The sequence below is a fragment of the Rhinatrema bivittatum genome, chromosome 2 (assembly GCF_901001135.1).
Source record: "Rhinatrema bivittatum chromosome 2, aRhiBiv1.1, whole genome shotgun sequence".
Lineage (NCBI taxonomy): Eukaryota > Metazoa > Chordata > Amphibia > Gymnophiona > Rhinatrematidae > Rhinatrema > Rhinatrema bivittatum.
The window spans coordinates 124,678,819-124,704,893 of record NC_042616.1 but is presented as its reverse complement, the minus strand read 5'-3'; the positions used below and the strand labels follow the sequence as shown (position 1 = coordinate 124,704,893).

Below are 26,075 nucleotides of genomic sequence, written 5' to 3'. Positions count from 1 at the left end.
TTCTGGGCTCAGGGATGCTTCGTCTTGGGAAGCTTCATGGTCTCCTTCTCGTGAACTTCCAACGGAGTCACTAGTTCTCTGTATTTCCAGCTGAGTTAAAAAAGCAATCAATTTCGAGTTGCATTAGGCTTGGAGGGGAAAACCCTTATTTTCCCTTTCCTTTTGGTCGGCATGATCAGGAAATACGAATATCAGGAAAAAAAACAAAGTACAACTCTTAGTTTGATGATACTTCTGTGTCGCTCTCTTATCCTTTTTCCCAGAGATTCCGGGAATAAATTTAGGCAAACCAGGTAAACCGGGCAAACCCGGGCTAAGCTGGGCAAAGCCGCGCGCCCCTTAGGCACGCTTGACTTTGGTGGCGCGCTGGCGACTGCAATGCACCTCAGGAGTGCCGATCTTAAAAGGGCACTTCGGCCCTTCCCGCTGACGTCAGGCGCAGCGGCAAATCCCGTTCAGGAAGAAATTTTCCTTGCTCACAGATGGTAAGAGTATCAGTTTAGCCAGGTAATTTCCAAAGGTAAATGTCTCTCCAGCTGCAGTTACTGTAGCTGGGTTCAAAAAAGGTTTGGATAAGTTCTTGGAGGAGAAGTCCATTAACTGCTATTAATCAAGTTTACTTAGGTAATAGCCACTGCTATTAACTGCATCAGTAGCATGGGATCTTCTTATTGTTTGGATAATTGCCAGGTTCTTGTGGCCTGGTTTGACCTCTGTTGGAAACAGGATGCTGGGCTTGATGGACCCTTGGTCTGACCCAGCATAGCAATTTCTTATGTTCTTATGTGTTGCTTTGCTCTTTTTTGTGACGTTATATTTTGTGTCTGTTTATATTTACTCTTGTCTTTAACTTGTGGACTGTTTCACCAGTGTAGCATTCCCCCAAATTTTCTGAATTGAATAATATAGAGGTAAGGGTTACTTCACTCCCTTATTAATAGTTCTGTCCTTGACCAGCTATGGGGAAGAATTTTGAATTTTCTAAGACCATCCCTAAAATTTTTCCCTGGCCAAGTTGCTGGGATTGGTCAAGCTTCCTTTTATAAACTGGGTTGAACACGTTGAAGGTATGGTCGGATTTAGTCTTATTTTTTGAAGAGGAATGTTTGGTAGTTCCCTTAGTTCAGGCAACTGCAATGAATGGCTTTTTATATAAAAAGAAAACCCAGGAGTAGTGAACACTGAAAAGAATATTTTTTTTAATGTTTTTTTAATCTGGAGGAAAAAACCCAGAAATTGAGCCAAAATGTCAAAAGACCTGATTAAAGTTCCTTTTCAATCATAGATCAGAAACAACACACTTTTTTGTATTTTAGGTATTTGTATAGATGTGCAAGAAATGTTAAGTATATCTTCAAAATAACTTATTAATTCTAGTTAATCCTTTCTACCATAGCACCTATTAACTGAAATGTACAAGACTCAAAAACAGCACAAAGGATGCGTAATATACAATGTTGCATAAAATCAAAATGATCATTTATGCCTTCTCCTGTGACAATTCAAGTCCACAATACATGTACCTCTAGTTGGATTAAGAGGAGATATGGAGTTACAGTAAAATTTGGTCTACAGAAATAGGTGCAGGAATCAGGTTTACTTGTAGCTTTCCTTTGAAAATCAGTTTCAGGGTCTACATGTACATATTAACCGCATAATTAATAGAAAGGCAGCTGTTTGAAAATTGCCTCTTTTATTTACTTGTGCTGATCTCAACTGAATAAACTGACCAGTAGGAGAAATTATCTAGTGTTCTTTGATGAAATAAATTATCTTCATTTCATTTAGGACTGTAATAAATTAAAATATAGTGGCGTCTATTTGAGGATCCATGATGCAAATTCACATGAGTTATTAATGAATATCCCCATCACAATTAATGGAAGCAGTGGTAAACAGTGCATGTTAACATGCGTCCTGGATTAATAAATAGATCTCATTATTTGCTAAATTCAAGAGATTATTAAAGGCAACAAGCCTTTTCGTATTTTCTCTGTTCATTGAAAGGCTTAGAGCTTTCTAATTGTCCTAATTATGCATTTCCACCTTATTCTTGCATTTCAGATGCAGGCAGCAGCAAGAGGGGAAATTGATCAGTATGGACGACCAATCCGGACTCTTACACAAGCTGAAATGGTATGTATATTGATTTCTATCTAAAACATGGTCTCATACTTTTAATATGAAAGTAGTGTCATTGCTGTGTTGTGTTGTAAGTGCATGGATATAAAGTTCAATAAAAATATTTGAGTAAATATTCAAAGGGGCTATACATGGAAAATAAGTATCTTCATATGTAAGTAGCCTGTATTTGCATACATGCTTTTATATAAACCTCAAAAATATATGCTAGTTTCTGGCTTTGTGTGCACAAAACAGGGGCGGTACAGGGGCATTCCTGGACATGCTGTGAAACACATGCGTGTACTTTTAAAGCAAAGTATTTTATAAACGACGCCATTCTTATTTTGCATTATATAAAATATTAGGAGAAATCTCATCTCATTCACTTACAAGTGCATTTTCAGTAACCCGTATGGATTTGAACGTTATCCTCCCACTGTAAGGTAATAATTATTTTATTGGATTAACTTTTCTGATCAGTTTTCAGGTAGTCTCCCTTCCTAATGGCCAAATACAACAAGTAGATGAGCAAAGATGACATTGCTAGAAAGTAAAAGTGAAACATATATTATTATATTAAAATGGTCGGGAGAAGGGATGTTAGGGGTGGGGAATTGTGTTACAGCAATCAGAAGGTCACCAAGTTATGTTTGTTAGTGAGTTTAAAATCCCATTCTCTTTTAAGTCCTCTTATATTCATCATTTAAACTTTAAATGTCCTGGATTGTTCTGAAGTTCCCTTTTAGCATCTTGATCATAAGGTCTTTATTGCAGTGGTTTTATTCTGAAAAATGTTGCCTCATGGAGGGAATGGAACATCTCCTCTATGAGGAAAGGCTGAAGAGGTTAGGGCTGTTCAGCTTGGAGAAGAGACGGCTGAGGGGGGATATGATAGAGGTCTTTAAGATCATGAGAGGTCTTGAATGAGAAGATGTGAATCGGTTATATAGACTTTCAGATAATAGAAGGACCAGGGGGCATTCCATGAAGTTAGCAATTAGCACATTTAAGACTAATCGGAGAAAATTCTTTTTCACTCAACGCACGAATAAGCTCTGGAATTTGTTGCCAGAGGATGTGGTTAATGCAGTTAGTGTAGCTGGGTTCAAAAAAGGTTTGGATAAGTTCTTGGAGGAGAAGTCCATTAACTGCTATTAATCAAGCTTACTTAGGTAATAGCCACTGCTAGTAATTGCATCAGTAGCATGGGAAAACAAGAGATGTGGAACAACAGTGGGCCAAACTAAAAGGAGCAATTACTGAAGCGACTAATAAATATTTTAGAAAAGTAAAGAAAAGCAAAAAAAGAATGAAACCTATCTGGTTTACAAAGGAGGTGGCTGATAAAATTAAAGATAAAAGAAGGGCATTTAAGAAATATAAAAAATCCCAAAGGGAAGATCAACAGGAAGAATATATGGTAAAACTGAGGAGACTAAGAAAGAAATCAAGGAAGCCAAAAGTCTAGTGAAAGAAAGGATTGCCAAAGAGGTAAAGCGAGGTGACAAAACATTTTTCAGATTCATCAGTGAAAGGAGAAAAGTCCAAAGTGGTACAGTGAAATTGAAAGGTGAAAAGGACCAATGGGTCGAAACCAATGAACAAATGGCAGAAATATTAAATGAATACTTCAATTCGGTGTTCAGCAAAGAAGACATTGGGGGAAGGACTATCGCTAGTTAACAAGAAAATGGAGGGGAGTAGAATGGATGAAACTCCGTTTACGGGAGAGAATAGGGATGTGAATTGTGTGATCGATCGTCTTAACGATCGATTTTGGCTGGTGGGGGGGGGGAAATCTGATCGTCATGTTTTTTTTTTGTTAAAAAATCGTAAATCGGGGGAGGGGGAAAACCGGCAAACCAAAACAACCCTAAAACCCACCCCGACCCTTTAAAACAAATCCTCCACCCTCCCAAACCCTTCCAAAATGTTTTAAATTACCTGGGGTCCAATGGGGGCGTCCCGGCGCGATCTCCCACTGGACTCCAGCTAATTTAAAACATTTTGGGGGGGTTTGGGAGGGTGGGGGATTTGTTTTAAGGGGTCGGGGTGAGTTTTAGGGTTGTTTTGGTGTGCCGGTTTTCCCGCCCTCCCCCGATTTACGATTTTTGACGATAAATCGGGGGAATTGCTATTGTATCGCGGCTCTAACGATTTTTGACTATTTAAAATATATCTGACGATTGTTTTAAATCGTCAAAAAACGATTCACATCCCTAGAAGAGAATGTATGGGAAGAGCTAGGAAAACTGAAAGTAGACAAAGCTATGGGGCCTAATGAGGTTCATCCCAGGATACTGAGGGAGCTCAGAGATGTGCCAACAGCTCTGCTGCATGACATGTTCAATAGATCCCTGGAAACGGGAGTGTGCCGAGTGATTGGAGAAGAGTGGTGGTGGTCCCTCTTCACAAGAGTGGGAGCAGAGAGGAGGCTGGAAACTACAGGCCGGTTAGCCTCACCTCAGTGGTGGGAAAAGTATTGGAGTCGCTGTTGAAGGAAAGAATAGTGAACTATCTACAAGCAGCAGAATTGCTGGACCAAAGGCAACATGGTTTCACCAAGGGAAGGTCCTGTCAGACGAATCTGATCGACTTTTTTGATTGGTTGACTAAGGAATTGGATCGAGGAAGATCCCTCAATGTCATCTACTTGTCTTTTAGCAAAACTTTTAATACAGTCCCGCAGAGGAGGCTTGTGAATAAAATGAGAAGCTTGGGAGCGCGTGCCAAGGTGGTGGCCTGATAGCAAATTGGTTGAAGGACAGAAGACAATGTGTGATGGTAAATGAAACTTACTCGGAAGAGAGAGCGGTGATGAGTGGAGTGCCACAAGGGTTGGTGTTGGGACCGGTCCAGTTCAATATCTATGTGAGCGGCATCGCAGATGGGATAGAAGGTAAGGTTTGTTTATTTTTTGATGATACTAAGATCTGCAACAGAGTGGACACGCCGGAAGGAGTGGGGAGAATGAGATGGGATTTAAGGAAGCTGGAAGAGTGGTCGAAGATATGGCAGCTGAGATTCAGTGCCAAGAAGTGCAGAGTCATGCATATGGGGTGTGGAAATCCAAAAGAAATGTATTTGATGGGGGGTGAAGGCTGATATGCATGGAGCAGGAGAGAGACCTTGGGGTGAAGTCGGCGAAACAATGTGATAAGGGAATAGCTAAAGCCAGAAGAATACTATGCTGCATAGAGAGAGGAATATCGAGTAAGAAAAGGGAAGTGATTATCCCCTTGTACGGGTCCCTGGTGAGGCCTCAGCTAGAGTACTGTGCTCAGATCTGGAGACTGTATCTCCGAAGGAACAGAGACAGGATGGATGCGGTCCAGAGAAGGGTGACCAAAAAGGTGGATGGTCTTCATCGAATGACTTATGAGGAGAGATTGAAGAATCTAAATATATATACCCTAGAGGAAAGGAGAAACAGAGGTGATATGATACAGACTTTCAGATACCTGAAAGGTTTTAATGATCCAAAGTCAACGACAAACGTTTTCCGTTGGAAAAAAATCAGCAGAACCAGGGTCACGATTTAAAACTCCAGGGAGGAAGACTCAGAACCAATGTCAGGAAGTATTTCTTCATGCAGAGGGTGGTGGATGCCTGCAACATCCTTCCGGAGGAAGTGGTAAAGACTAAAACTGTGAAGTTTTTCAAATGGGCGTGGGATAAACACGGTGGATCCATAAAGTCTAGAGGATGTGAATGAAGTGAAGAGGCATGGGGGTGGCTTGCGGGAATGACAGATACTACCTGGTGATTAATACCCTTAATCTACAAACATATACATGGTTAATGCGACTCCAACATTGCTCTATACTTCAACGGCAAGAGGAAATATGGAAAAAAGGACTTGCCATTCACAAATAAGTGGGAGAGTAGCTTGCTTGTTGGGGCGGTTACTACCCCAAACCAAATAAGCCTGATACTTCACTTTCAGTGCATATCCAGCGTAGCTCTCTACTTCAATGGCAGGGGGGAATGAAGATAAGAGGATTTACATTCATACAACAATTAACAAGGACTGAATTGCATAGTCTGGTTAAACAAATAAGCATGGGAGTTGCTTGCTTGTTGTGGCGGTTACTACCCTAAATCAATTAAGCCTGATACTTCATTTGAATACATATCCAGCGCAGCTCATTGCTTTAACCGCAGGGGGAAATGAAGAAAAGAGAATTTATATTCAGGCAACAACCAACAAGGACTGAATTAAACAGGCTGGGTAAAGAAATAAGCATGGGAGTGGCTTGCGTATTGCGCGGTTACTACTCCTAACCAATTAAACTTGATACTTCACTTTGATGCAGATCCAGCACTGCTCTCTACATCAGTGGCAGGGGTGGAAGTAAATTAGAACCATAAAGTTACCAATAACGGCCCTGAACCCAGCGGTCAGAGTAACAGATAAGTATGAGAAAAATAAGTGTGAAAGCTTGCTGGGCAGACTAGATGGGCCATTTGGTCTTCTTCTGCCGTCATTTCTATGTTTCTATGAATCTTCTTGGTGTTTGGGTACTTGCCAGGTTTTGTGGCCTGGTTTGGCCTCTGTTTGAAACAGGATGCTGGTTTGGCCTCTGTTTGAAACAGGATGCTGGTCTGACCCAGCATGGCAATTTCTTATGTTCTTATGTATTGCTTTGCTCTTTTTTGTGATGTGTTATTTTGTGTCTGTTTATATTTACTCTTGTCTTTATTTATAATTTTTTAAATTATAAATATTTGACAAATGATTCTCACAATATAGTTTGATCTATTCACTTGAAATTTACATTTTTTCCCACTATAGAAATTAATAATGAAGAAAAATATTTTACATTCATTTTGAACAATTTTTAAATTTGTATCTTACAGAAAGAAACAAATAGTATTGGTAAAAATATATGGGCAGAGAGGATAGAAAAATTATTTTAGGAGATAATCACAAGAAAAATAACAAAGGTAATTAACATTAACATAGAATATCAGCTGATATTCATACTTGCTTAAACCCTACCCATTAATGGGCACAGGGGAGGAAGTACTGGGTAACCGAGCCTCCAAAAACTGATGCAGTTGTTCTATTTGAAAAAAATACAGTGTATCTTCAGTATTCTTAATTTCACACTGACAAGGGTACCGTAATAAGAAAGAAAATCCCAAAAAGATAAACTGTTGTCTTAAGGACAAAAATTCCCTTTTTTTTACCCGAGTAACTGAAGCAAGATCAGGATATATCTTAATTGATTGTGCATGAAATGATTTGGGAAATCTTTGCAAATACCTTTTCATATGTTTATTTATATCTTGTGTAGTAATAAATGACACTATTAGGGTATTTCGATCTTTGACATCTAAGCTTGAACTCTCCAGAAAACTTGTTAAGTTTGCGGGAATAGTAACTGTGGGAGCCGAAGCTCTTTTTGTTAGAAAATAACAAGAATATATTGTTCAGAAAATCCCAATATTTCTATTAGAAATCTCTTTAAAGAAATAAAAGGAATTTCACCCACAACTTTAGGGAAATTTAAAATTCTAATACTTAGATGTCTTATATTGTTTTCAATCATTTCAAGACAACGTAAATTAACAATCTGATCTTTAACCATCATTAAGCTTCTGGAAAGACCTGATATTACTCTCGGTCCCTCCAACTCTATTGGATATTTCATTATTCTGTTGTTGAATACTCTGAATTTTTTCTTGAAAATTAGAAGAAACAACAAATTAAAGAAGTAACAAATAAAATAGTATTAGTGCAAGAAGTACATTCAACTATGATACAGTCAGAGAATATTATAAAAAGGAGACTAGAAAACATGGAAAATAAATTAAGATACTTAAATCTAAGAGTCCTCAATTTTCCTAGTGTTAAGATGATCTCGCCAAAGGAACAGTTCAAAAAATATCTTAAAGATATATTATTGATACCAGGTGATAAGTTACCAGAGATATTAAAGGTCTATTATGTTCCAACAACTAAAAGTGGGCAGGAGTTAAAAACTGGTGTGTTAAATCTGAACTTGGAAACAGATTTAACCGCATATATAGAAGCACCAACTGAAGAAAACATAGAACACAGAGGGAACCTACTAGTCTCTTTTAAGTATCCTGTTGACAGAGGCTTAGTTCTTAGGATTTTCCTAAAGAGCCGTAACAAATTATATTATGATCAAAAATTATGGATTTATCCTGACATAGTAAAAGATACTCAGACCTGAAGGAAAGTGTTTGTGGGATTAGCTAAAGAAGCCAGAGATATGGGTGCCCAAGTACATATTAGGTATCCTTGCAAATGCCTAATGAGACACAAAGGAAACAGATATATTTTTTATGAACCCAGGGACATGAGAAAATATCTGGACAACAACAAAGTAGGAATCAGTTAACCTAACTATAACAGGTGATAATGGAATAGGTTGTTGGTATTCTCTTTCTAAATGTTACTTTTTCAGTTGTTGTAACTATGCATAGTGTTCCCATTTTTTATTACCGTAATTGACCCTTTACTTCCTTCTTTATACACTATAAGCAGATTATGAGGTTTACTATTGTCTTTTCTTGGATATGGACATGTAAGTGTGGATTAAAGTTTAAGTAAACTAATTGTTTGTTAAAATTGGAAAATGATGATAAATAAAGAATTAAAAAAAAAAAGAAAAGAAAATTAGAAGAAACAAAATCTATTTTTTTCTCAAGTCTGTTTATGGTTAAGCTCAGACCATTAATCACTTCGCAGATCGCCTCTAGAGTGACTGTCTCCGGCCATGTTATATCGTGCTGCAGATCTTCTAATTGCCCAGAAGCTATGGGTTCCTGGCTCTCTCTTTCTCAGATGTTTCCCTATCTCGTCTTTCTCCAGCCTCTAAGGAACTCCTTCCCTCTGATACTGCTCCGGAGACAGCACCCACCCTGCGTGGCCACGCTGAGCAGGAGGTGGACGTTGTTCTGGGCTCAGGGATGCTTCGTCTTGGGAAGCTTCATGGTCTCCTTCTCGTGAACTTCCAACGGAGTCACTAGTTCTCTGTGTTTCCAGCTGAGTTAAAAAAGCAATCAATTTCGAGTTGCATTAGGCTTGGAGGGGAAAACCCTTATTTTCCCTTTCCTTTTGGTCGGCATGATCAGGAAATACGAATATCAGGAAAAAAAACAAAGTACAACTCTTAGTTTGATGATACTTCTGTGTCGCTCTCTTATCCTTTTTCCCAGAGATTCCCGGGAATAAATTTAGGCAAACCAGGTAAACCGGGCAAACACGGGCTAAGCTGGGCAAAGCCGCGCGCCCCTTAGGCACGCTTGACTTTGGTGGCGCGCTGGCGACTGCAATGCACCTCAGGAGTGCCGATCTTAAAAGGGCACTTCCGGCCCTTCCCGCTGACGTCAGGCGCAGCGGCAAATCCCGTTCAGGAAGAAATTTTCCTTGCTCACAGATGGTAAGAGTATCGGTTTAGCCAGGTAATTTCCAAAGGTAAATGTCTCTCCAGCTGCAGTTACTGTAGCTGGGTTCAAAAAAGGTTTGGATAAGTTCTTGGAGGAGAAGTCCATTAACTGCTATTAATCAAGTTTACTTAGGTAATAGCCACTGCTATTAACTGCATCAGTAGCATGGGATCTTCTTATTGTTTGGATAATTGCCAGGTTCTTGTGGCCTGGTTTGACCTCTGTTGGAAACAGGATGCTGGGCTTGATGGACCCTTGGTCTGACCCAGCATAGCAATTTCTTATGTTCTTATGTGTTGCTTTGCTCTTTTTTGTGACGTTATATTTTGTGTCTGTTTATATTTACTCTTGTCTTTAACTTGTGGACTGTTTCACCAGTGTAGCATTCCCCCAAATTTTCTGAATTGAATAATATAGAGGTAAGGGTTACTTTACTCCCTTATTAATAGTTCTGTCCTTGACCAGCTATGGGGAAAGAATTTTGAATTTTCTAAGACCATCCCTAAAATTTTTCCCTGGCCAAGTTGCTGGGATTGGTCAAGCTTCCTTTTATAAACTGGGTTGAACACGTTGAAGGTATGGTCGGATTTAGTCTTATTTTTGGAAGAGGAATGTTTGGTAGTTCCCTTAGTTCAGGCAACTGCAATGAATGGCTTTTTATATAAAAAGAAAACCCAGGAGTAGTGAACACTGAAAAGAATATTTTTTTTAATGTTTTTTTAATCTGGAGGAAAAAACCCAGAAATTGAGCCAAAATGTCAAAAGACCTGATTAAAGTTCCTTTTCAATCATAGATCAGAAACAACACACTTTTTTGTATTTTAGGTATTTGTATAGATGTGCAAGAAATGTTAAGTATATCTTCAAAATAACTTATTAATTCTAGTTAATCCTTTCTACCATAGCACCTATTAACTGAAATGTACAAGACTCAAAAAACAGCACAAAGGATGCGTAATATACAATGTTGCATAAAATCAAAAGGATCATTTATGCCTTCTCCTGTGACAATTCAAGTCCACAATACATGTACCTCTAGTTGGATTAAGAGGAGATATGGAGTTACAGTAAAATTTGGTCTACAGAAATAGGTGCAGGAATCAGGTTTACTTGTAGCTTTCCTTTGAAAATCAGTTTCAGGGTCTACATGTACATATTAACCGCATAATTAATAGAAAGGCAGCTGTTTGAAAATTGCCTCTTTTATTTACTTGTGCTGATCTCAACTGAATAAACTGACCAGTAGGAGAAATTATCTAGTGTTCTTTGATGAAATAAATTATCTTCATTTCATTTAGGACTGTAATAAATTAAAATATAGTGGCGTCTATTTGAGGATCCATGATGCAAATTCACATGAGTTATTAATGAATATCCCCATCACAATTAATGGAAGCAGTGGTAAACAGTGCATGTTAACATGCGTCCTGGATTAATAAATAGATCTCATTATTTGCTAAATTCAAGAGATTATTAAAGGCAACAAGCCTTTTCGTATTTTCTCTGTTTATTGAAAGGCTTAGAGCTTTCTAATTGTCCTAATTATGCATTTCCACCTTATTCTTGCATTTCAGATGCAGGCAGCAGCAAGAGGGGAAATTGATCAGTATGGACGACCAATCCGGACTCTTACACAAGCTGAAATGGTATGTATATTGATTTCTATCTAAAACATGGTCTCATACTTTTAATATTAAAGTAATGTCATTGCTGTGTTGTGTTGTAAGTGCATGGATATAAAGTTCAATAAAAAATATTTGAGTAAATATTCAAAGGGGCTATACATGGAAAATAAGTATCTTCATATGTAAGTAGCCTGTATTTGCATACATGCTTTTATATAAACCTCAAAAATATATGCTAGTTTCTGGCTTTGTGTGCACAAAACAGGGGCGGTACAGGGGCATTCCTGGACATGCTGTGAAACACATGCGTGTACTTTTAAAGCAAAGTATTTTATAAACGACGCCATTCTTATTTTGCATTATATAAAATATTAGGAGAAATCTCATCTCATTCACTTACAAGTGCATTTTCAGTAACCCGTATGGATTTGAACGTTATCCTCCCACTGTAAGGTAATACTTATTTTATTGGATTAACTTTTCTGATCAATTTTTGAGGTAGTCTCCCCCTTCCTTATGACCAAATACAACAAGTAGATGAGCAAAGATGACATTGCTAGAAAGTAAAAGTGAAACATATATTATTATATTAAAATGGTCGGGAGAAGGAATGTTAGGGGTGGGGAATTGTGTTACAGCAATCAGAAGGTCACCGAGTTATGTTTGTTAGTGAGTTTAAAATCCCATTCTCTTTTAAGTCCTCTTATATTCATAATTTAAACTTTAAATGTCCTGGATTGTTCTGAAGTTCCCTTTTAGCATCTTGATCATAAGGTCTTTATTGCAGTGGTTTTATTCTGAAAAATGTTGCCTCATGGAGGGAATGGAACATCTCCCCTATGAGGAAAGGCTGAAGAGGTTAGGGCTGTTCAGCTTGGAGAAGAGATGGCTGAGGGGGGATATGATAGAGGTCTTTAAGATCATGAGAGGTCTTGAACGAGAAGATGTGAATCGGTTATTTAGACTTTCGGATAATAGAAGGACCAGGGGGCATTCCATGAAGTTAGCAATTAGCACATTTAAGACTAATCGGAGAAAATTCTTTTTCACTCAACGCACGATTAAGCTCTGGAATTTGTTGCCAGAGGATGTGGTTAATGCAGTTAGTGTAGCTGGGTTCAAATAATATGTGCAGCCAGGACTAATGTCCCCTCCCCCTGGCTCTTCACAGGCTTATAATATTAATAAATAACACTCATCAATCATATTGGAGCTTGAACAAGCTTTATTAATAACATCCAATAACATCCAACAACAAACACCAGTGCCAATTTATCAAGAACTATTGTTTACCCACCCTAGGACCCATCTTCCACACCCCAGCACAATTAGTCCTCCGCAGACCACCAGACCTGCAATATCCAGCGGCGTCCTACCGCTAACCGGGACCCCCACCACAGCCCCCAGCAAGGGGTCCCTGCCATGTGGCTGACCTCAGTCACATGACATAAGCCAGAGACAAGGAGACCCGCCACCTAGCAGTTCCTTGTTCTAAACCCCGGCACCAAATAAGTCATGGCTCTTGTTCTCCGCCACAGGGAGAGGGCTGTGAGGACGCCTCCACACAGCCCGCTCACCCCCCACAATCAAGCTGTGGCCTACTCATTCTGCAATGCACACTCCAAGGCTTCCTTTATCGAGTTCAGGAACAAATCCTTGCACACATCTGAAAGGTGAACGCTGTCCCTGTCTAAAGGCCCGGACAGACATCCCATGACCACACATGAGCAACCTGAAACTCCCCATACCGCCACAACCATGCCCCAATTTGCTTGTTTAATTTAATTCTACTCCGGTCCCATCTTCTGTTATCCAAACAGATAGGCCTTAGAATGATATCAGACCATAAAACAGTATTATCTGGCAGCCACCGCAATAGCACAGCCAAATCCTTTTTTACTGCGTCCAGCAGTTCGCTGGAAGACCAATCACTCAAATCGCTGCCTCCCAGATGTATGACCAGAACTTCAGGATACTGCCACCTGGAGAACGAGGACCGAATCAGCAGGAGTAGTTGGTTGCACCTCATGCCCTGGATCCCGAGCCATCGCACCCTGACCTCATGTCGATCCAGACTCAGGTGCAGGCCGTATGGTCTCTCTTTGGCCCTTCGCTGCGCCCAAATGATGTAAGATTGACCGATAAGTCACACCCATCTTTCATGAGGCCATGAATCTGGAAGACAAAGAGATTAACGCAGCAAACATCCAAACAACTTAACATTTTGCTAGGTCTCAAGTACATGGCAAACGCTCCTGACTTCCAACGGCTGATGCGTCGAATAACGCCACTAGACAAGCCTGAATCGGCCGCGGAAGTCGCCGCCCAGTCCGAAAAGAGTGGGTCCCATAATGCCCCCCTCCCAAGCCGAGCACCGCTAATGCCTATTGCAAAACCATTGAGAATTGATATTAAGTAAGGGAAGATCAGCAGGCATGAATCAAAAAAGGGGTACCCCCTTCTGGCTGCACCCTTAAATAAGCTTGTGTGTTGGCCACCGGACAGGTAACCAGACCTGGGACACTGGCCACGACCAGCCACACACCCCTTCCAGACTGGTCAGTCTTAGACCGATGAATTTTAAGGCATAACCTATCTCCTTCCAGGCGAACGTTTTCCACACGTAATCCGTTATGTTCCATACAGGTTCCAGAGCGATCCACCAACTCGCTCACTCGAAATGCCCCGAAAAAAGCCAACTCAAAGGCTGCCCTGAACAGACATAATTCGAATGGAGAAAAACATATCGTCTGCAGGCATTCCCACAAATCCACCAGCATGTCATGGGTAATAGGTTAGCTATTGTCAGTATTGTACGGCAATCACCACGACCATCCTGTCAACACCCATGAGCTTTAAAAAAGAAGGCCAACCCCGCAATGTGAGAGGCCACCAAGGATTTGGATAAGCCTGCCTCCTTGGAGGACACGATGAAACTAGTGAATAGATCATCCGAAACCGGTCCCCAAGACCAACCGTGCTCAATCAAGAATTGCACCACCTTGTAACACCCGCCCAAATAAGCTTTCTAGGTTGAGGGAGCCACTGATGATTTCAAGAGCTGCCAAACTTCGGGTCTATGAAACTCCAGAAAAAATCTGTGATGACCGCGCCCTCCTCATCTGTATTCGGCCAGATTCCGAAATTGCTTCCACTTAAAACAAGAGAGCGAGTCAGCTATTTTGTTATCCACACCAGGAACATGTTTAGCAGAAACTAAAGAATTCAACTGTAAATATCGCAAGACAAATTCTTGCTTTAAGTCAGCAATTAATACACATTTAGCTAACAAATTATTGATTACCTAAACCACTCCCACATTATCACACCTAAATAATACCTTTCTATTATGCAGCTGCTCGCCCCAAATTACCAAGGTGACCACAATCGGGAACAACTCTAAAAATGTTATGTTTTTTGTGACCCCTGCTGCTACACAGGAGTCCAGCCACTGGGCTGCACACCAAGCACCTTTGCAATAAAGCCCAGAACCGATGCCCCCCCCCCCCCCCCCCCACCGCATCTGACAATAACTCTAATTCATGATTTGAGAGCAATTCCGCTTGCCACACCGATACACCATTAAAACCTTCCAAGAACTTATTCCACACTCTAAGATCCTCTCGAATACGATGTGTAACCCGAATGCGATAATGACGCTTCTTCACACCTACCATTGCCACAGATAAGTGTCACAAAAACATTCTGCCAATAGGAATCACCTGACAAGTGAAATTTAAGCTGCCCACCAGTGCCTGCATCTGCCACAGCGTGAGTTTCTTAGCTCGCAGCTTCTCTGAGACGAGTAAACACAATTGTTGTACCTTCTCAGCAGGTATTTGAGATACCATCGCAACGGAATCCAATTCAATCCCTAAAAATATCAAAGTAGTGGTAGGGCCCTTGGTCTTGCCTGCAGCAATTGGAATTCCAAAACGACCAATTGTAAAGAAGGAGTGCAACAGTCTGGAACATGATTTAGAGTCCGAAGGACCCACGAATAGGAAATCATCCAAATAATGCACCACTCCACGCACGCGTGCCTGCATAACATTCAGTCACCCAATGGATGAAGGAACTAAAAAGCTCAAAATACGCACAAGATACTGAGCAACCCATGGGCATGCATTTGTCAATGAAATATTGACCTCTGAACTGAAAGCCCAACAACTGAAAACTATCAGGATGGACCAGGAGAAGATGAAAAGCAGACTCAATATCCACCTTGGCCATCAAGGCCCCAGCATCACATCGCCTTAATAATTCAACAGCCTAATCAAACGAGGCATAATGCACTGAACAATGTTCCCGAGGAATGAAATCATTGACCGAGGAACCAGCTGGAAAAGACAAATTGTGAATTAAATGATATTTTCCAACTTCCTTTTTTGGGATCACTGCCAGTGAAGAAACAATGAAGTTTGTCAAAGGCGGTTCCCGAAAAGGCCCAATAATCCTGCCCAGTTCTAACTCGTCCACCAGCTTCCGACAAACAACAGACTCCAACTGTCCAACCGATGAGGAATTAGAACTCAATCCTTCCAAATACCCACATAAGGGATACGAAAACCATATGTAAAACCATCACGTAACTTAACCGCTGCCTGACGCTCGGGAATCATCTTTAACCATGGAACCATACTCAGCACTGAAATAGGGGTAGGTGCTCTGTCAATCATATAGTTACTTGGGAGCTGAGGACCCACCTGTACGTGGCTTGCAGGGACATTTTGTGGCAGGGTGTCCGGAAGCACAAGTGGCACAGATGTGTTTGAATTTGCAGTCAGGGATCAGACAACTTGATCGGTTGAAACACCAATATACTTTGAGTCCGGGAGTAGACTTACCTTGTCCAACACCGGCACCTTGCCCACGAAAGGGCCGGCTACCCTGGGCAGGTGTCCCTGTGACTGCCCGCCTGGGAAGGACCGGTAGGAAGAGCCTTATTCGTCATCTGTTTAAGCCAAAGGCTCACATCCTGAGTACCCCAACCCATAGTCCTATTGCCTGGCAATAGGTCATCATCGTTCTTGGCGCCGGGGAAAGACCGGGCTGAGTGCTGGAAACTCAGGAAGTATCGACACTGGTCACCATCCCGACCCGGTTCCGGTTCTGGAGCAGCATCGGCAGGTGCCAAACTGCCACCGAAGTGGCACCAGGCACCAGAGGCCCCATCCTCCGGTGCCCCCGGTAGCCCAAGGCATTCCCCACCAGCAGAGGCGCTGGGTTCTGTGCCCCCTCATGATTCCTCCGAGGGTGTGCCTACGACGTCTCGTCCCCCTCCATCAGTCCTCACCACACAGGACGTGCAGGAGGAGTTGGACCACAGGGTGCAACCAGCGGTTCTCAAAGCACTTCAGAGCATCAAGCTGCAGGTGCCACCGGCTCCCATATTGGTGCCCAAGCTTCCATCTTCCATGCTCGTGCCCCTGCTAGAGCGTCTGGACGTCCTTCTCGGCATCCTACCGATGCAACCAGTGCCTGAGAAGCCCCCGATGCCTTCTTGGCCACCGATGCCCTTCACTGTAGCGATCCTGATTCCCGGGTCCTTCGAGGAGGATGAGGCCTCGGGGACTGGGCACTCATACCCACATTTCCCTGGGTCACCACCGGTTCCCCCGGTATACCACGGCTGATGCCCCCCTCGATGCCTGAAGGCCCATTGACGCCGTTGGTGGCCCCATGGCCCTCCATGCCCTTGGGACCCAGGCCTGGTGACCCTCCCGGTGCCCGCCCTCAGTGCCCAGACCCTAGTGAGGAGGAGGGCCCCTATGACCTGTGGGGTAATGACTCCTCAACTCATTGTCCGAGTTCTCCGACAATCCCCTCTTGGAGCTGTCCCCTCCGGAGGAATGGTATCACTGCCTGCCCTAGGACCTATCTTTCGCCAGCTTCATGAGGGCAATGGCAGAGGCCATCCCCTTCCAACTCCTGTCGGAGGAGGACTCCTGTCATAAAATGCTGGAGGTCCTCTAGTTCATCGATGGTCCAAAAGAGGTCGTGGCAGTGCCGGTCCACGACATCTTTAAAGAACTCCTCCTCTGCATGTGGGAACACCCGGTGTCGGTGGCCCCGGTGAACAGGAAAGCTAATGCGTCTTACCTGGTTCAACAGGCAGTGGGCTTTGAACAGCGGCACTTACACCACCAGTCTGCAGTGGTGGAGACCGCACTCAAAAAGGTCCAGTGCTCCAGGACACATGCTTCTGCCCCTCTGGGTGTGAACACCGGAAGCTCGAGACATTGGGAGAAAGATGTTTCAGGGGCGATGCTGGTAGCCTATACTGTTAAAATTATATAGTTAAAATGTTAAAGCAGTATGTTGAGGAAGTTTTTCTTACAAGTTACAATGTAAAGATAATATGACCTGTTATCACACTATCACACAAGTTATCATGTAAACCGATGTGATACCCATGTTTGAATGTCGGTATATAAAAACAAATAAATAAATATAAAAATGTTGCGGCCTACCAGCTGTACATGACACAATATGACTGCAACTTGTGGAAGCAGGTCCAAGATTTTGCGGAGAACTTCCCCCAGCAACAGCAGGAGTCCCTTACAGCCTTCACCATGCTGGGCCTGGAGGCAGGTAGACACAAGGTCAGGTTGAGACTGCAGCCTGCCTAACCGCCGGGGTCATCGGAGCCAGATGGCTGGCTTGGCTCAGAGCCTCCAACCTCCGCCCGGAGATGCAGGACAGACTTGCAGACCTCCCCTGCAAAGGAGAGAACATGGTCAGGGACAAGGTGAAAGAGGTCATGGCGCAACTGAAGGATCAGCATGATACTCTTCAGCAACTCTTCACCAGCCCCTCTGAAGGCCCTTCCACCACCAGAAGGTTTTCCAGGCTGGGCTTTCACAAGCCCTTCTACCAGCTGAGGAGATACGTCTCTCCAGCTGCCCACACTCGGCCACCTCGGCACAGTCCAAGAAGCCGAGGCCAACATCAGCGGGTACCAAGGGCCCAACCAGCCCCCCAGCAGGCCCCGTCCACTGGCTTTTGACTGGCGATGAGAGGGCATAAGCCAAATGTCAGTTCCCATGGTGGCCGATCCCCCAGTTAGTGGCAGGCTCCTTTGCTTCGCCCACCGCTGAGAAGTGATCACTTCGGACTGATGGGTCCTCTCCATTGTCCGCCAGGACTACCACCTAAACGTCAGCAGGCTCCCAGAGACCGCTTCCCCATATCCATCGTGGGATTCATCTGCCCATCAGGTCATCCTCCAATCGGAACTCTCCATCCTTCTATCAGCGGGCACGGTAGAACCGGTTCCCCGTGAACAATAGGGCCATGGCTTCTACTCGAGGAAAGGTCCTGCGCCCCATTCTCAACCTCAGGGCGCTGAGCCATTTTCTCATAAGAGAAAAATTCAAGATGGTCTCTCTGGGCACGCTGATTCCGCTCCTCCGAAGAGGAGACTGACTCTGCTCCCTCAGTTTGAAGGAGGCTTATGCCCATATTGCAATTGTCCCCAGCCACAGGAAGTACCTCTGCTTTCTGATGGGGACGGTACATTTTCAATACAAAGTGCTGCCCTTTGGGCTGGCATCAGCCGCACGCATCTTCACAAAATGCTTGGTGGTGGCTGCCTACCTCAGCCGTCGCTCAGTCCTTATCTTTATGTACCTGGATAACTGATCTGGAGGGTTTCACACTCCAGGGCCATGAATGCTCTAGCCTTGATGGGCAACTCCTTACAGACTCTGGGATTCATTATCAACTTCCCCAAGTCACACCTCAATCTGTCTGCACAGCTGGGCTTCATTGGTGCCAGGTTGGATATGGCACAAGAAAAGGCTTTTCTGCCCAGGGATCAGGCGGTCGCCCTCTCTTTGCTGGCTACCCTCGTTCACAACAAGGCGATGGTACCAACCCGTCTGCTGCTCCACCTACTGGGCCAAATGGCGGCCTTGGTCCACATGACACTCTTAGTCTGCCTCCGCATGAGGGACCCGCAGTGGGCCTTGCAGGGTCAATGGTGGAAGACATCCCAGGATTTGAAAGCATCAGTGACGGTCACAGAACCTCTCTGTCTCTCCCTAGCTTGGTGAGAAGCCCTGTCCAATTGGAAACAAGTCTCCCATTCCAGCCTGCCCCACCCCAGGTGACCCTCACCACCGACACCTTGCCTCAGGGGCCTTTGGACTGCCCGTTGCCAGCTAAATTTTCTGGAGTTGCGGGTGATCCTGTATGCCCTGTGGGCCTTCCAGGTCAGGTTCTCCTCCAAGGTCGTCCTCATCAGAATGGTCAACCAAATGGCAATGTGGTACATCAACAAGCAGGGAAGCATGGGCTCCTTCCCCCTCTGCCAGGAGGCGTTGCAGGTCTGGGATTGGGCCCTCTCCAAGGGGATATATCTGCAAGCTACATACCTGCCGGGCCATCTAAACACTTTGGTGGACCGCCTCAGCCAGTCCTTCCAGCCACATGAGTGGTCCTTGAACCCAGTGGTAGCAGCCAGCCTATTCCGTCGCTGGGGCATGCCGGACATAGACCTGTTCGCCTCTCCCCACAATCACAAGGTGAGCATGTTCTGCTCCCTGATCCCGGCGAAGGACTGTCTGGCCTGTGACGCCTTCTCCTTCCACTGGGGACAAGGCCTCCTGTACGTGTACCGCCCAATTCCGCTCCTCTCAAAGACTCTCATGAAGCTGCAAGAGGAAGGGGGGACCATGGTTCTGGTGGCGCCCTCCTGGCCAAGGCAGATGTGGTTTCCTCTGCCCCAGGACCTGTCCATGAGTGCACAGTTTCCGCTGGGGATGGCCCCCGATCTCCTATCGCAGAACCAGTGCACCTTGTGCCATCCAAACCTCCGGGCCCTGGCCCTCACAGCATGGATGTTGAGCCCATGATCCTCCAGCCCCTGCAGCTCTCGGACGGAGTCTCCAGGGTCTTGATTGAATCCCGGAAATCTTCCACTCGGAAGTCTTACAGCTTAAAGTGGAAGCATTTCTCCATCTGGTGCGGGGGCCATGGACTGGACTCTTTCTCCTGCCCGCTCCCCCGCCTGCTGGATTACCTGTGGCACCTGTCCAAGTCTGGCCTCCAGACCAGCTTGGTCCGAGTACACCTCAGCGCCTACCATCAGGGGGTTGCTGGGGCACCCATTTCAGTCCATCCACTGGTTGGGTGCTTCATGCGGGGTCTGGTCCAACTGAAGCCCCTGCTTCACCCGCCACAACCCCATGGGATCTCAACGTTGTCCTGGCGAGGCTCATGCGGCATTGTTCGAGCCTCTCAAATCCTGTGACCTGAAGTTCCTCACCTGGAAAGTTATGTTCCTGGTGGCGATCACTTCCACTCACAGGGTGAGTGAGATCCAGGCCCTGGTTATGTACGCTCCCTACATGAAATTCTTCCATGATCATGTGGTGCTGCAAAAGCATCCAAAATTTCTGCTGAAGGTGGTGACTGCTTTTCACATCAACCAGTCAATCATCCTACCCACGTTCTTTCCATGGCCTCATTCTCACCCAGGGGAATGTGCTCTCCACACCCTAGACTGCAAGCGGGCACTTGCTTTCTACTTAGACTGTACTGCGAGCCACATAAAGTCCACCCAGCTCTTTGTGTCTTCTGATACCAACAGGCTGGGAGTAGCAGTGGGGAAGCAGACCCTATTCAACTGGCTAGCAGATTGCATTGCCTTCTGCTATGAGCAGGCAGGCCTCCAGCTGGCTGGCAGTGTGAAGGCTCACTCTGTGCGGGCTATGGTGGCATCAGTGGCCCATCTGCGTGCAGTCCCTGTCGCTGAAATCTGCAGGGCTGCGCTGGAATTCTCTCCATACATTCGCAGCCCATTATTGTCTCGACAGGGATAGTCGCCAGGACAGCATAAGAACATAAGAACATAAGAAAATGCCATACTGGGTCAGACCAAGGGTCCATCAAGCCCAGCATCCTGTTTCCAACAGTGGCCAATCCAGGCCATAAGAACCTGGCAAGTACCCAAAAACAGTCTATGCCATGTTACCATGGCTAATGGCAGTGGCTATTCTTTAAGTGAACTTAATAGCAGGTAATGGACTCCTCCTCCAAGAACTTATCCAATCCTTTTTTAAACACAGCTATACTAACTGCACTAACCACATCCTCTGGCAACAAATTCCAGAGTTTAATTGTGCATTGAGTAAAAAAGAACTTTCTCCGATTAGTTTTAAATGTGCCCCATGCTAACTTCATGGAGTGCCCCCTAGTCTTTCTACTATCCGAAAGAGTAAATAACCGATTCACATCTACCCATTCTAGACCTCTCATGATTTTAAACACCTCTATCATATCCCCTCTCAGTCGTCTCTTCTCCAAGCTGAAAAGTCCTAACCTCTTTAGTCTTTCCTCATAGGGGAGCTGTTCCATTCCCCTTATCATTTTGGTAGCCCTTCTCTGTACCTTCTCCATCGCAATTAGCACTTTTGGCCAGTCTGTCCTCCGCAATCTATTCCAATCCTGAACCTAACTGTTCTCATCGTGCTCTCTGTGGGGCCAAACTGTCCCTGTTTCCCACAACAACACAATTGTGTTGTGCTCATTGGCACCTTGTTCGGCCACTGAGGTCCCTCTGATCAAGGGGGCAGACTGGAGCTCTGTAATCACCCACATGTGAGGACTTACATCCTGCTTGTCCTAGGAGAAAGCACAATTTCTTACCTGTAACAGGTGTTCTCCTATGACAGCCCGCCTCCCCATGATGTTGGGTTCACCTTTGGTTTGGTTTGTTATTTTTCTCGCTCGTAATTTTTGCTATGTTACAAGACTGAAGGGGAACCTTGTGTGGATGTGCGGATAGCAGCAGGCTAGGCATGCTCAGTCTGCCAGTCATGGCACGGAAAACTTTGACAAAGGTTTTCTGTGCCGTGCTCCATCTGATGATGTCACCCCACGTGATGGGGGGGGGGGGGGGTGTTACAGGTAAGCAACTGCGCTTTATAGTTGTATCTGTCATTTGGTTTTCTATAGACTGGTGTCTGTAAATGGCAATTTTTGATTGAGACTGTGGTAAACCTAAAAGTTAAATCTTTTTGTGGAGTATTCAGTTTTGAAGCTAATTGAAAGCATATGCTTTGGAAATGTGTTGAAAATGTTTTCACTTGTTCGGTATAGAGATCCTTATAGAGATCATAACTTATAGAGATCATAACTTTCAAATGGGCACACATAAGAACATACCATACTGAGTCAGACCAAGGGTCCATCAAGCCCAGCATCCTGTTTCCAACAGTGGCCAATCCAGGCCATAAGAACCTGGCAAGTTCCCAAAAACTAAGGGGTAGATTTTCAGACGAGCGCGAACAGCCTACTTTTGTTTGCGCTCCAGGCGCAAACAAAAGTACGCTGGATTTTAGTAGATACGCGCGTAGTCGCGCGTATCGGCTAAAATCCTGGATCGGCACGCGCAAGGCTATCGATTTCGTATAGCCTGCGCGCGCCGAGCCGCGCAGCCTACCCCCGTTCCCTCCTAGGCCGCTCCGAAATCGGAGCGGCCTAGAAGGGAACTGTCCTTTGCCCTCCCTCACCTTCCCCTCCCTTCCCCTACCTAACCCACCTGCCCGGCCCTGTCTAAACCCCCATCCTACCTTTGTCGGCGTAAATCCCCGTGCGCCAGCGGGCCTCCTGCGCGCCGGGCCGCGACCTGGGGGCGGGTACGGAGGGCGCGGCCACACCCCCGGGCCGTAGCCACGCCCCCGTACCCGCCCCCAAAACGCTGCCGACACGCCCCCACAACGCCGCGCGCTCCGGCCCCACCCCCCGACACGCCTCCCGACACGCCCACTCCGAAAACCCCGGGACTTACGCGAGTCCCGGGGTTCTGCGCGCGCCGGTGAGCCTATGTAAAATAGGCTCACCGGCGCGCAGGGCCTTGCTCGCGTAAATCCGCCCGGTTTTGGGCGGATTTACGCGAGCAGGGCTCTGAAAATCCACCCCTAAGTCTATACAAATGGGTGTGGTCACACGGCCAGATATGCGACAATTTTATATCCGGCGTGCTCATATGTGCAAATGTAATATGTGCGTATGGCCATGTAATGCCGGTTTTGAGCCATGTAAATTAATTTTATAAACAATGTGCATCCATGCTATCACCAAGCTCACCAGTTTGTCTATCAGTCTGCCCAGTCTATAGCTACATTTTCCAAAGCCCCTGATTCTTTAGCCTGCACTTCCCCCAGTTAACCCAGATTCATCAAACACCACAGAAATGCCTGGAAATAGTTTTATTGAGATTTACACCTCCTCCATACATGAAGTTAATTTAGGCTCAAGTATACCTGGGTGTGCCCAGGCACGTAGGTACTTGCACACTCATCTCTTGGCCCCACCCTGGAACTTCCATGCTCCACCCATTCCTCGATCACACCCTACCCCTTTTTGTCTGATGTAAGATATTTGGTGCATCAGGACTTGTGCAAACATGTGGGTAGCTTATAACATTGGGTGGACGTGCGCATGTCCTACCGTGTTTCCCCGAAAATAAGACCTCCCCTGAAAGTAAGACCTAGCAAAGTTTTTATTTGGGAGCATGCCCATCGCACAGAACACCAGAGCATGCAGCTGTGATTATTTTTACCCTGCCGCCGTTGCCCCCTAGCTTCACCGTTCGTTGCAGAGCAGCTGCATGCAGGACGTGGCGATGTGAATCGGAATCGGTTCCGATTCACATCGCTAATTTTTTTTTAGTTAGGCCCGATCCTTTAAAATTGACCCCTTACCTTCCCCCACCCTCCTGAACCCCCCAAAACGTTTTACAAGTACCTGGTGGTCTAGTGGGGGCGCGGGGACCGATCTCCCGCTCTCGGGCCATCGGCACCATTTTGGCTGCCACTCAAAAATGGCGCAGATGGCCTGATAAAAAAAACAACCCACCCAACCCTTTAAAAATGACCCCTTAGCTTCCCCCACCAGTGCTCCTACCATGTGACAGGGGCCGGCCAATGGCACGGATACCCTGTCACATAGTAAGGGCAAAGGGCCATCGGCGCCATCTTTATGAGTGGCAGCTGACGGCCCGAGAGCGGGAGATCGCTCCCCATGCCCCCGCTGGCCCACCAGGTAATTTTAAAAAGGTTTTTGGGGGATCGGGAGGGTGGGGGAAGCTAAGGGATCATTTTTAAAGGGTCGGGTGGGTTTGTTTTTTTAATCGGGCCATCGGCGCCATTTATATTAGTCGCAGCCAAAATGGCGCCGATGGCCCGAGAGCGGGAGATCGAGCCGGGATCCCCCCCCCACTGGACCACCAGGTAATTTAAAACATTTTGGGGGGTTTCGGGAGTGTGGGGGATTTGTTTTAAAGGGTCTGGGTGGGTTTAGGGGTTGTTTTGGTGTGCCGGTTTTCCCGCCCTCCACCCCTCCCCCGATTTACGATTTTTCACGATAAATTGGGGGAATTTCTATTGCATCGCGGCCGTCAGTGACACGCATGTAGCAGGCAGATCGGCAGGGCCGTGGTGGAGCTCACGACACCACGGCCCGAAGAAAAAGGTCGCGTTCAAACGCGCTGATGCTCCTCCTCCTTCCTGCCTGCGCGGCCCCAGAAGTAAACGTTGCCGGAGCCGCGTGGGCAGGAAGGAGGAGGAGCATCAGCACGTGCAGAAGAGGAGAAGCGCTTATGGGCCACCGTGAATCATTGCAGCGGCCCGAGAAGAGGAAGAGGCCCCGGCAGCAGGGCCGCTGTGGCCCGAGAAGAGGAAGAGGCCCCGGCAGCAGGGCCACTGTGGCGCGAGAAGAGGAAGAGGCCCCGGCAGCAGGGCCGCTGCGGCCCGAGAAGAGGAAGAGGCCCGGCAGCAGGGCCGCTGTGGCCCGAGAAGAGGAAGAGGCCCGGTAGCAGGGCCGCTGCAGAGCCCATCCTGCGGCGACCCGCGAAGAGGAGGCCCAGAGGTGAGAGAGAGGCTGAGGGTCTGTAGAGTGTGTGTGTGTATGTGTGCATGAGATGAGTTGAGAGAATGTGTGTGGGAGTGAGGACCTGAATGTTTGCAGAGACAGCATGTAAGAGCCTCTGTGTGTGTGAGAGAGACAGCATGTGACAGTGAGAGCCTGTGCTTGAGCAAGACAGCATGTGGGAGTGACAGTGTCATCACAAACCAGCATAACCAGACAACTATTCAGAATATAATAAATGTTCATTTTTTTGTTCTACAATATATGTGAATTTTCTTCATGGAAAAATAAGACATCCCCTGAAAATAAAGCCTAGTGCATCTTTGGTAGCAAAAATTAATAAAAGACACTGTCTTATTTTCGGGGAAACAGGGTACATATGTGCACATCTCCTAATTTTGGCATATGCCCGACTTTTAAAATTGACCTTTAATATACTTGTAGAATATATTGTTTGAGAGCTGTCTATATCTCTTCTTTTATGTTTTTCTGTAAAATTGTATCACTACATTTACAAAGCAAGTACAATTTCAATTGGAAAATGTGATAGTAGTCTACTCTTCTATTGGTAACTTCTACATACTACCTAAAAATCCACAAACCTGAAAATCCCCTCAGACTAATCATATACTCGGGGAGCCTTGACGAGGAGAGCTGCACTGCAAGAGAGTGAGGGCGAACGGGACTGAGTTGGTGAGCTGAAAGAGCTGTCTCCCGCCCCCTTTGACATCACACAAAGTCAACGCCTGCCGTGCATATTTAAAGACCTGCACAGCAGGAAACATTGGGAGCCTTGCCGAGGAGAGCCGCACCGCAAGGGAGAAAGGGTGAATGGGACTGAGTTGGTGAGCTGAAAGAGCTGTCTCTCGCCCCCTTTGACGTCACTCGAAGTCGACGCCTGCCGTGCATATTTAAAGACCTGCACAGTGGTGCGCAGCCACCGGCGCGTGCCCCTGGGGAAAATTTTGAGGAGGAAGTTTTCTACATCTTAGATGGGGAAAAAAGAAAGATGAAGATGGTTAC

At 45.4% G+C, this 26,075-nt stretch overlaps 1 protein-coding gene across 1 annotated transcript in view; it reads left to right on the top strand.

Moving 5' to 3' along the window:
* The first annotated feature begins 2,034 nt into the window (after window positions 1-2,034).
* LOC115083229 overlaps window positions 2,035-26,075 on the top strand; it is a 509,967-nt gene continuing 485,926 nt past the window's right edge. The window contains exons 1-2 of the mRNA XM_029587038.1: window positions 2,035-2,136; window positions 11,124-11,195. Of these exons, the coding sequence (XP_029442898.1) occupies window positions 2,035-2,136; window positions 11,124-11,195 (174 nt within the window). The remainder of the gene's footprint in view (window positions 2,137-11,123; window positions 11,196-26,075) is intronic.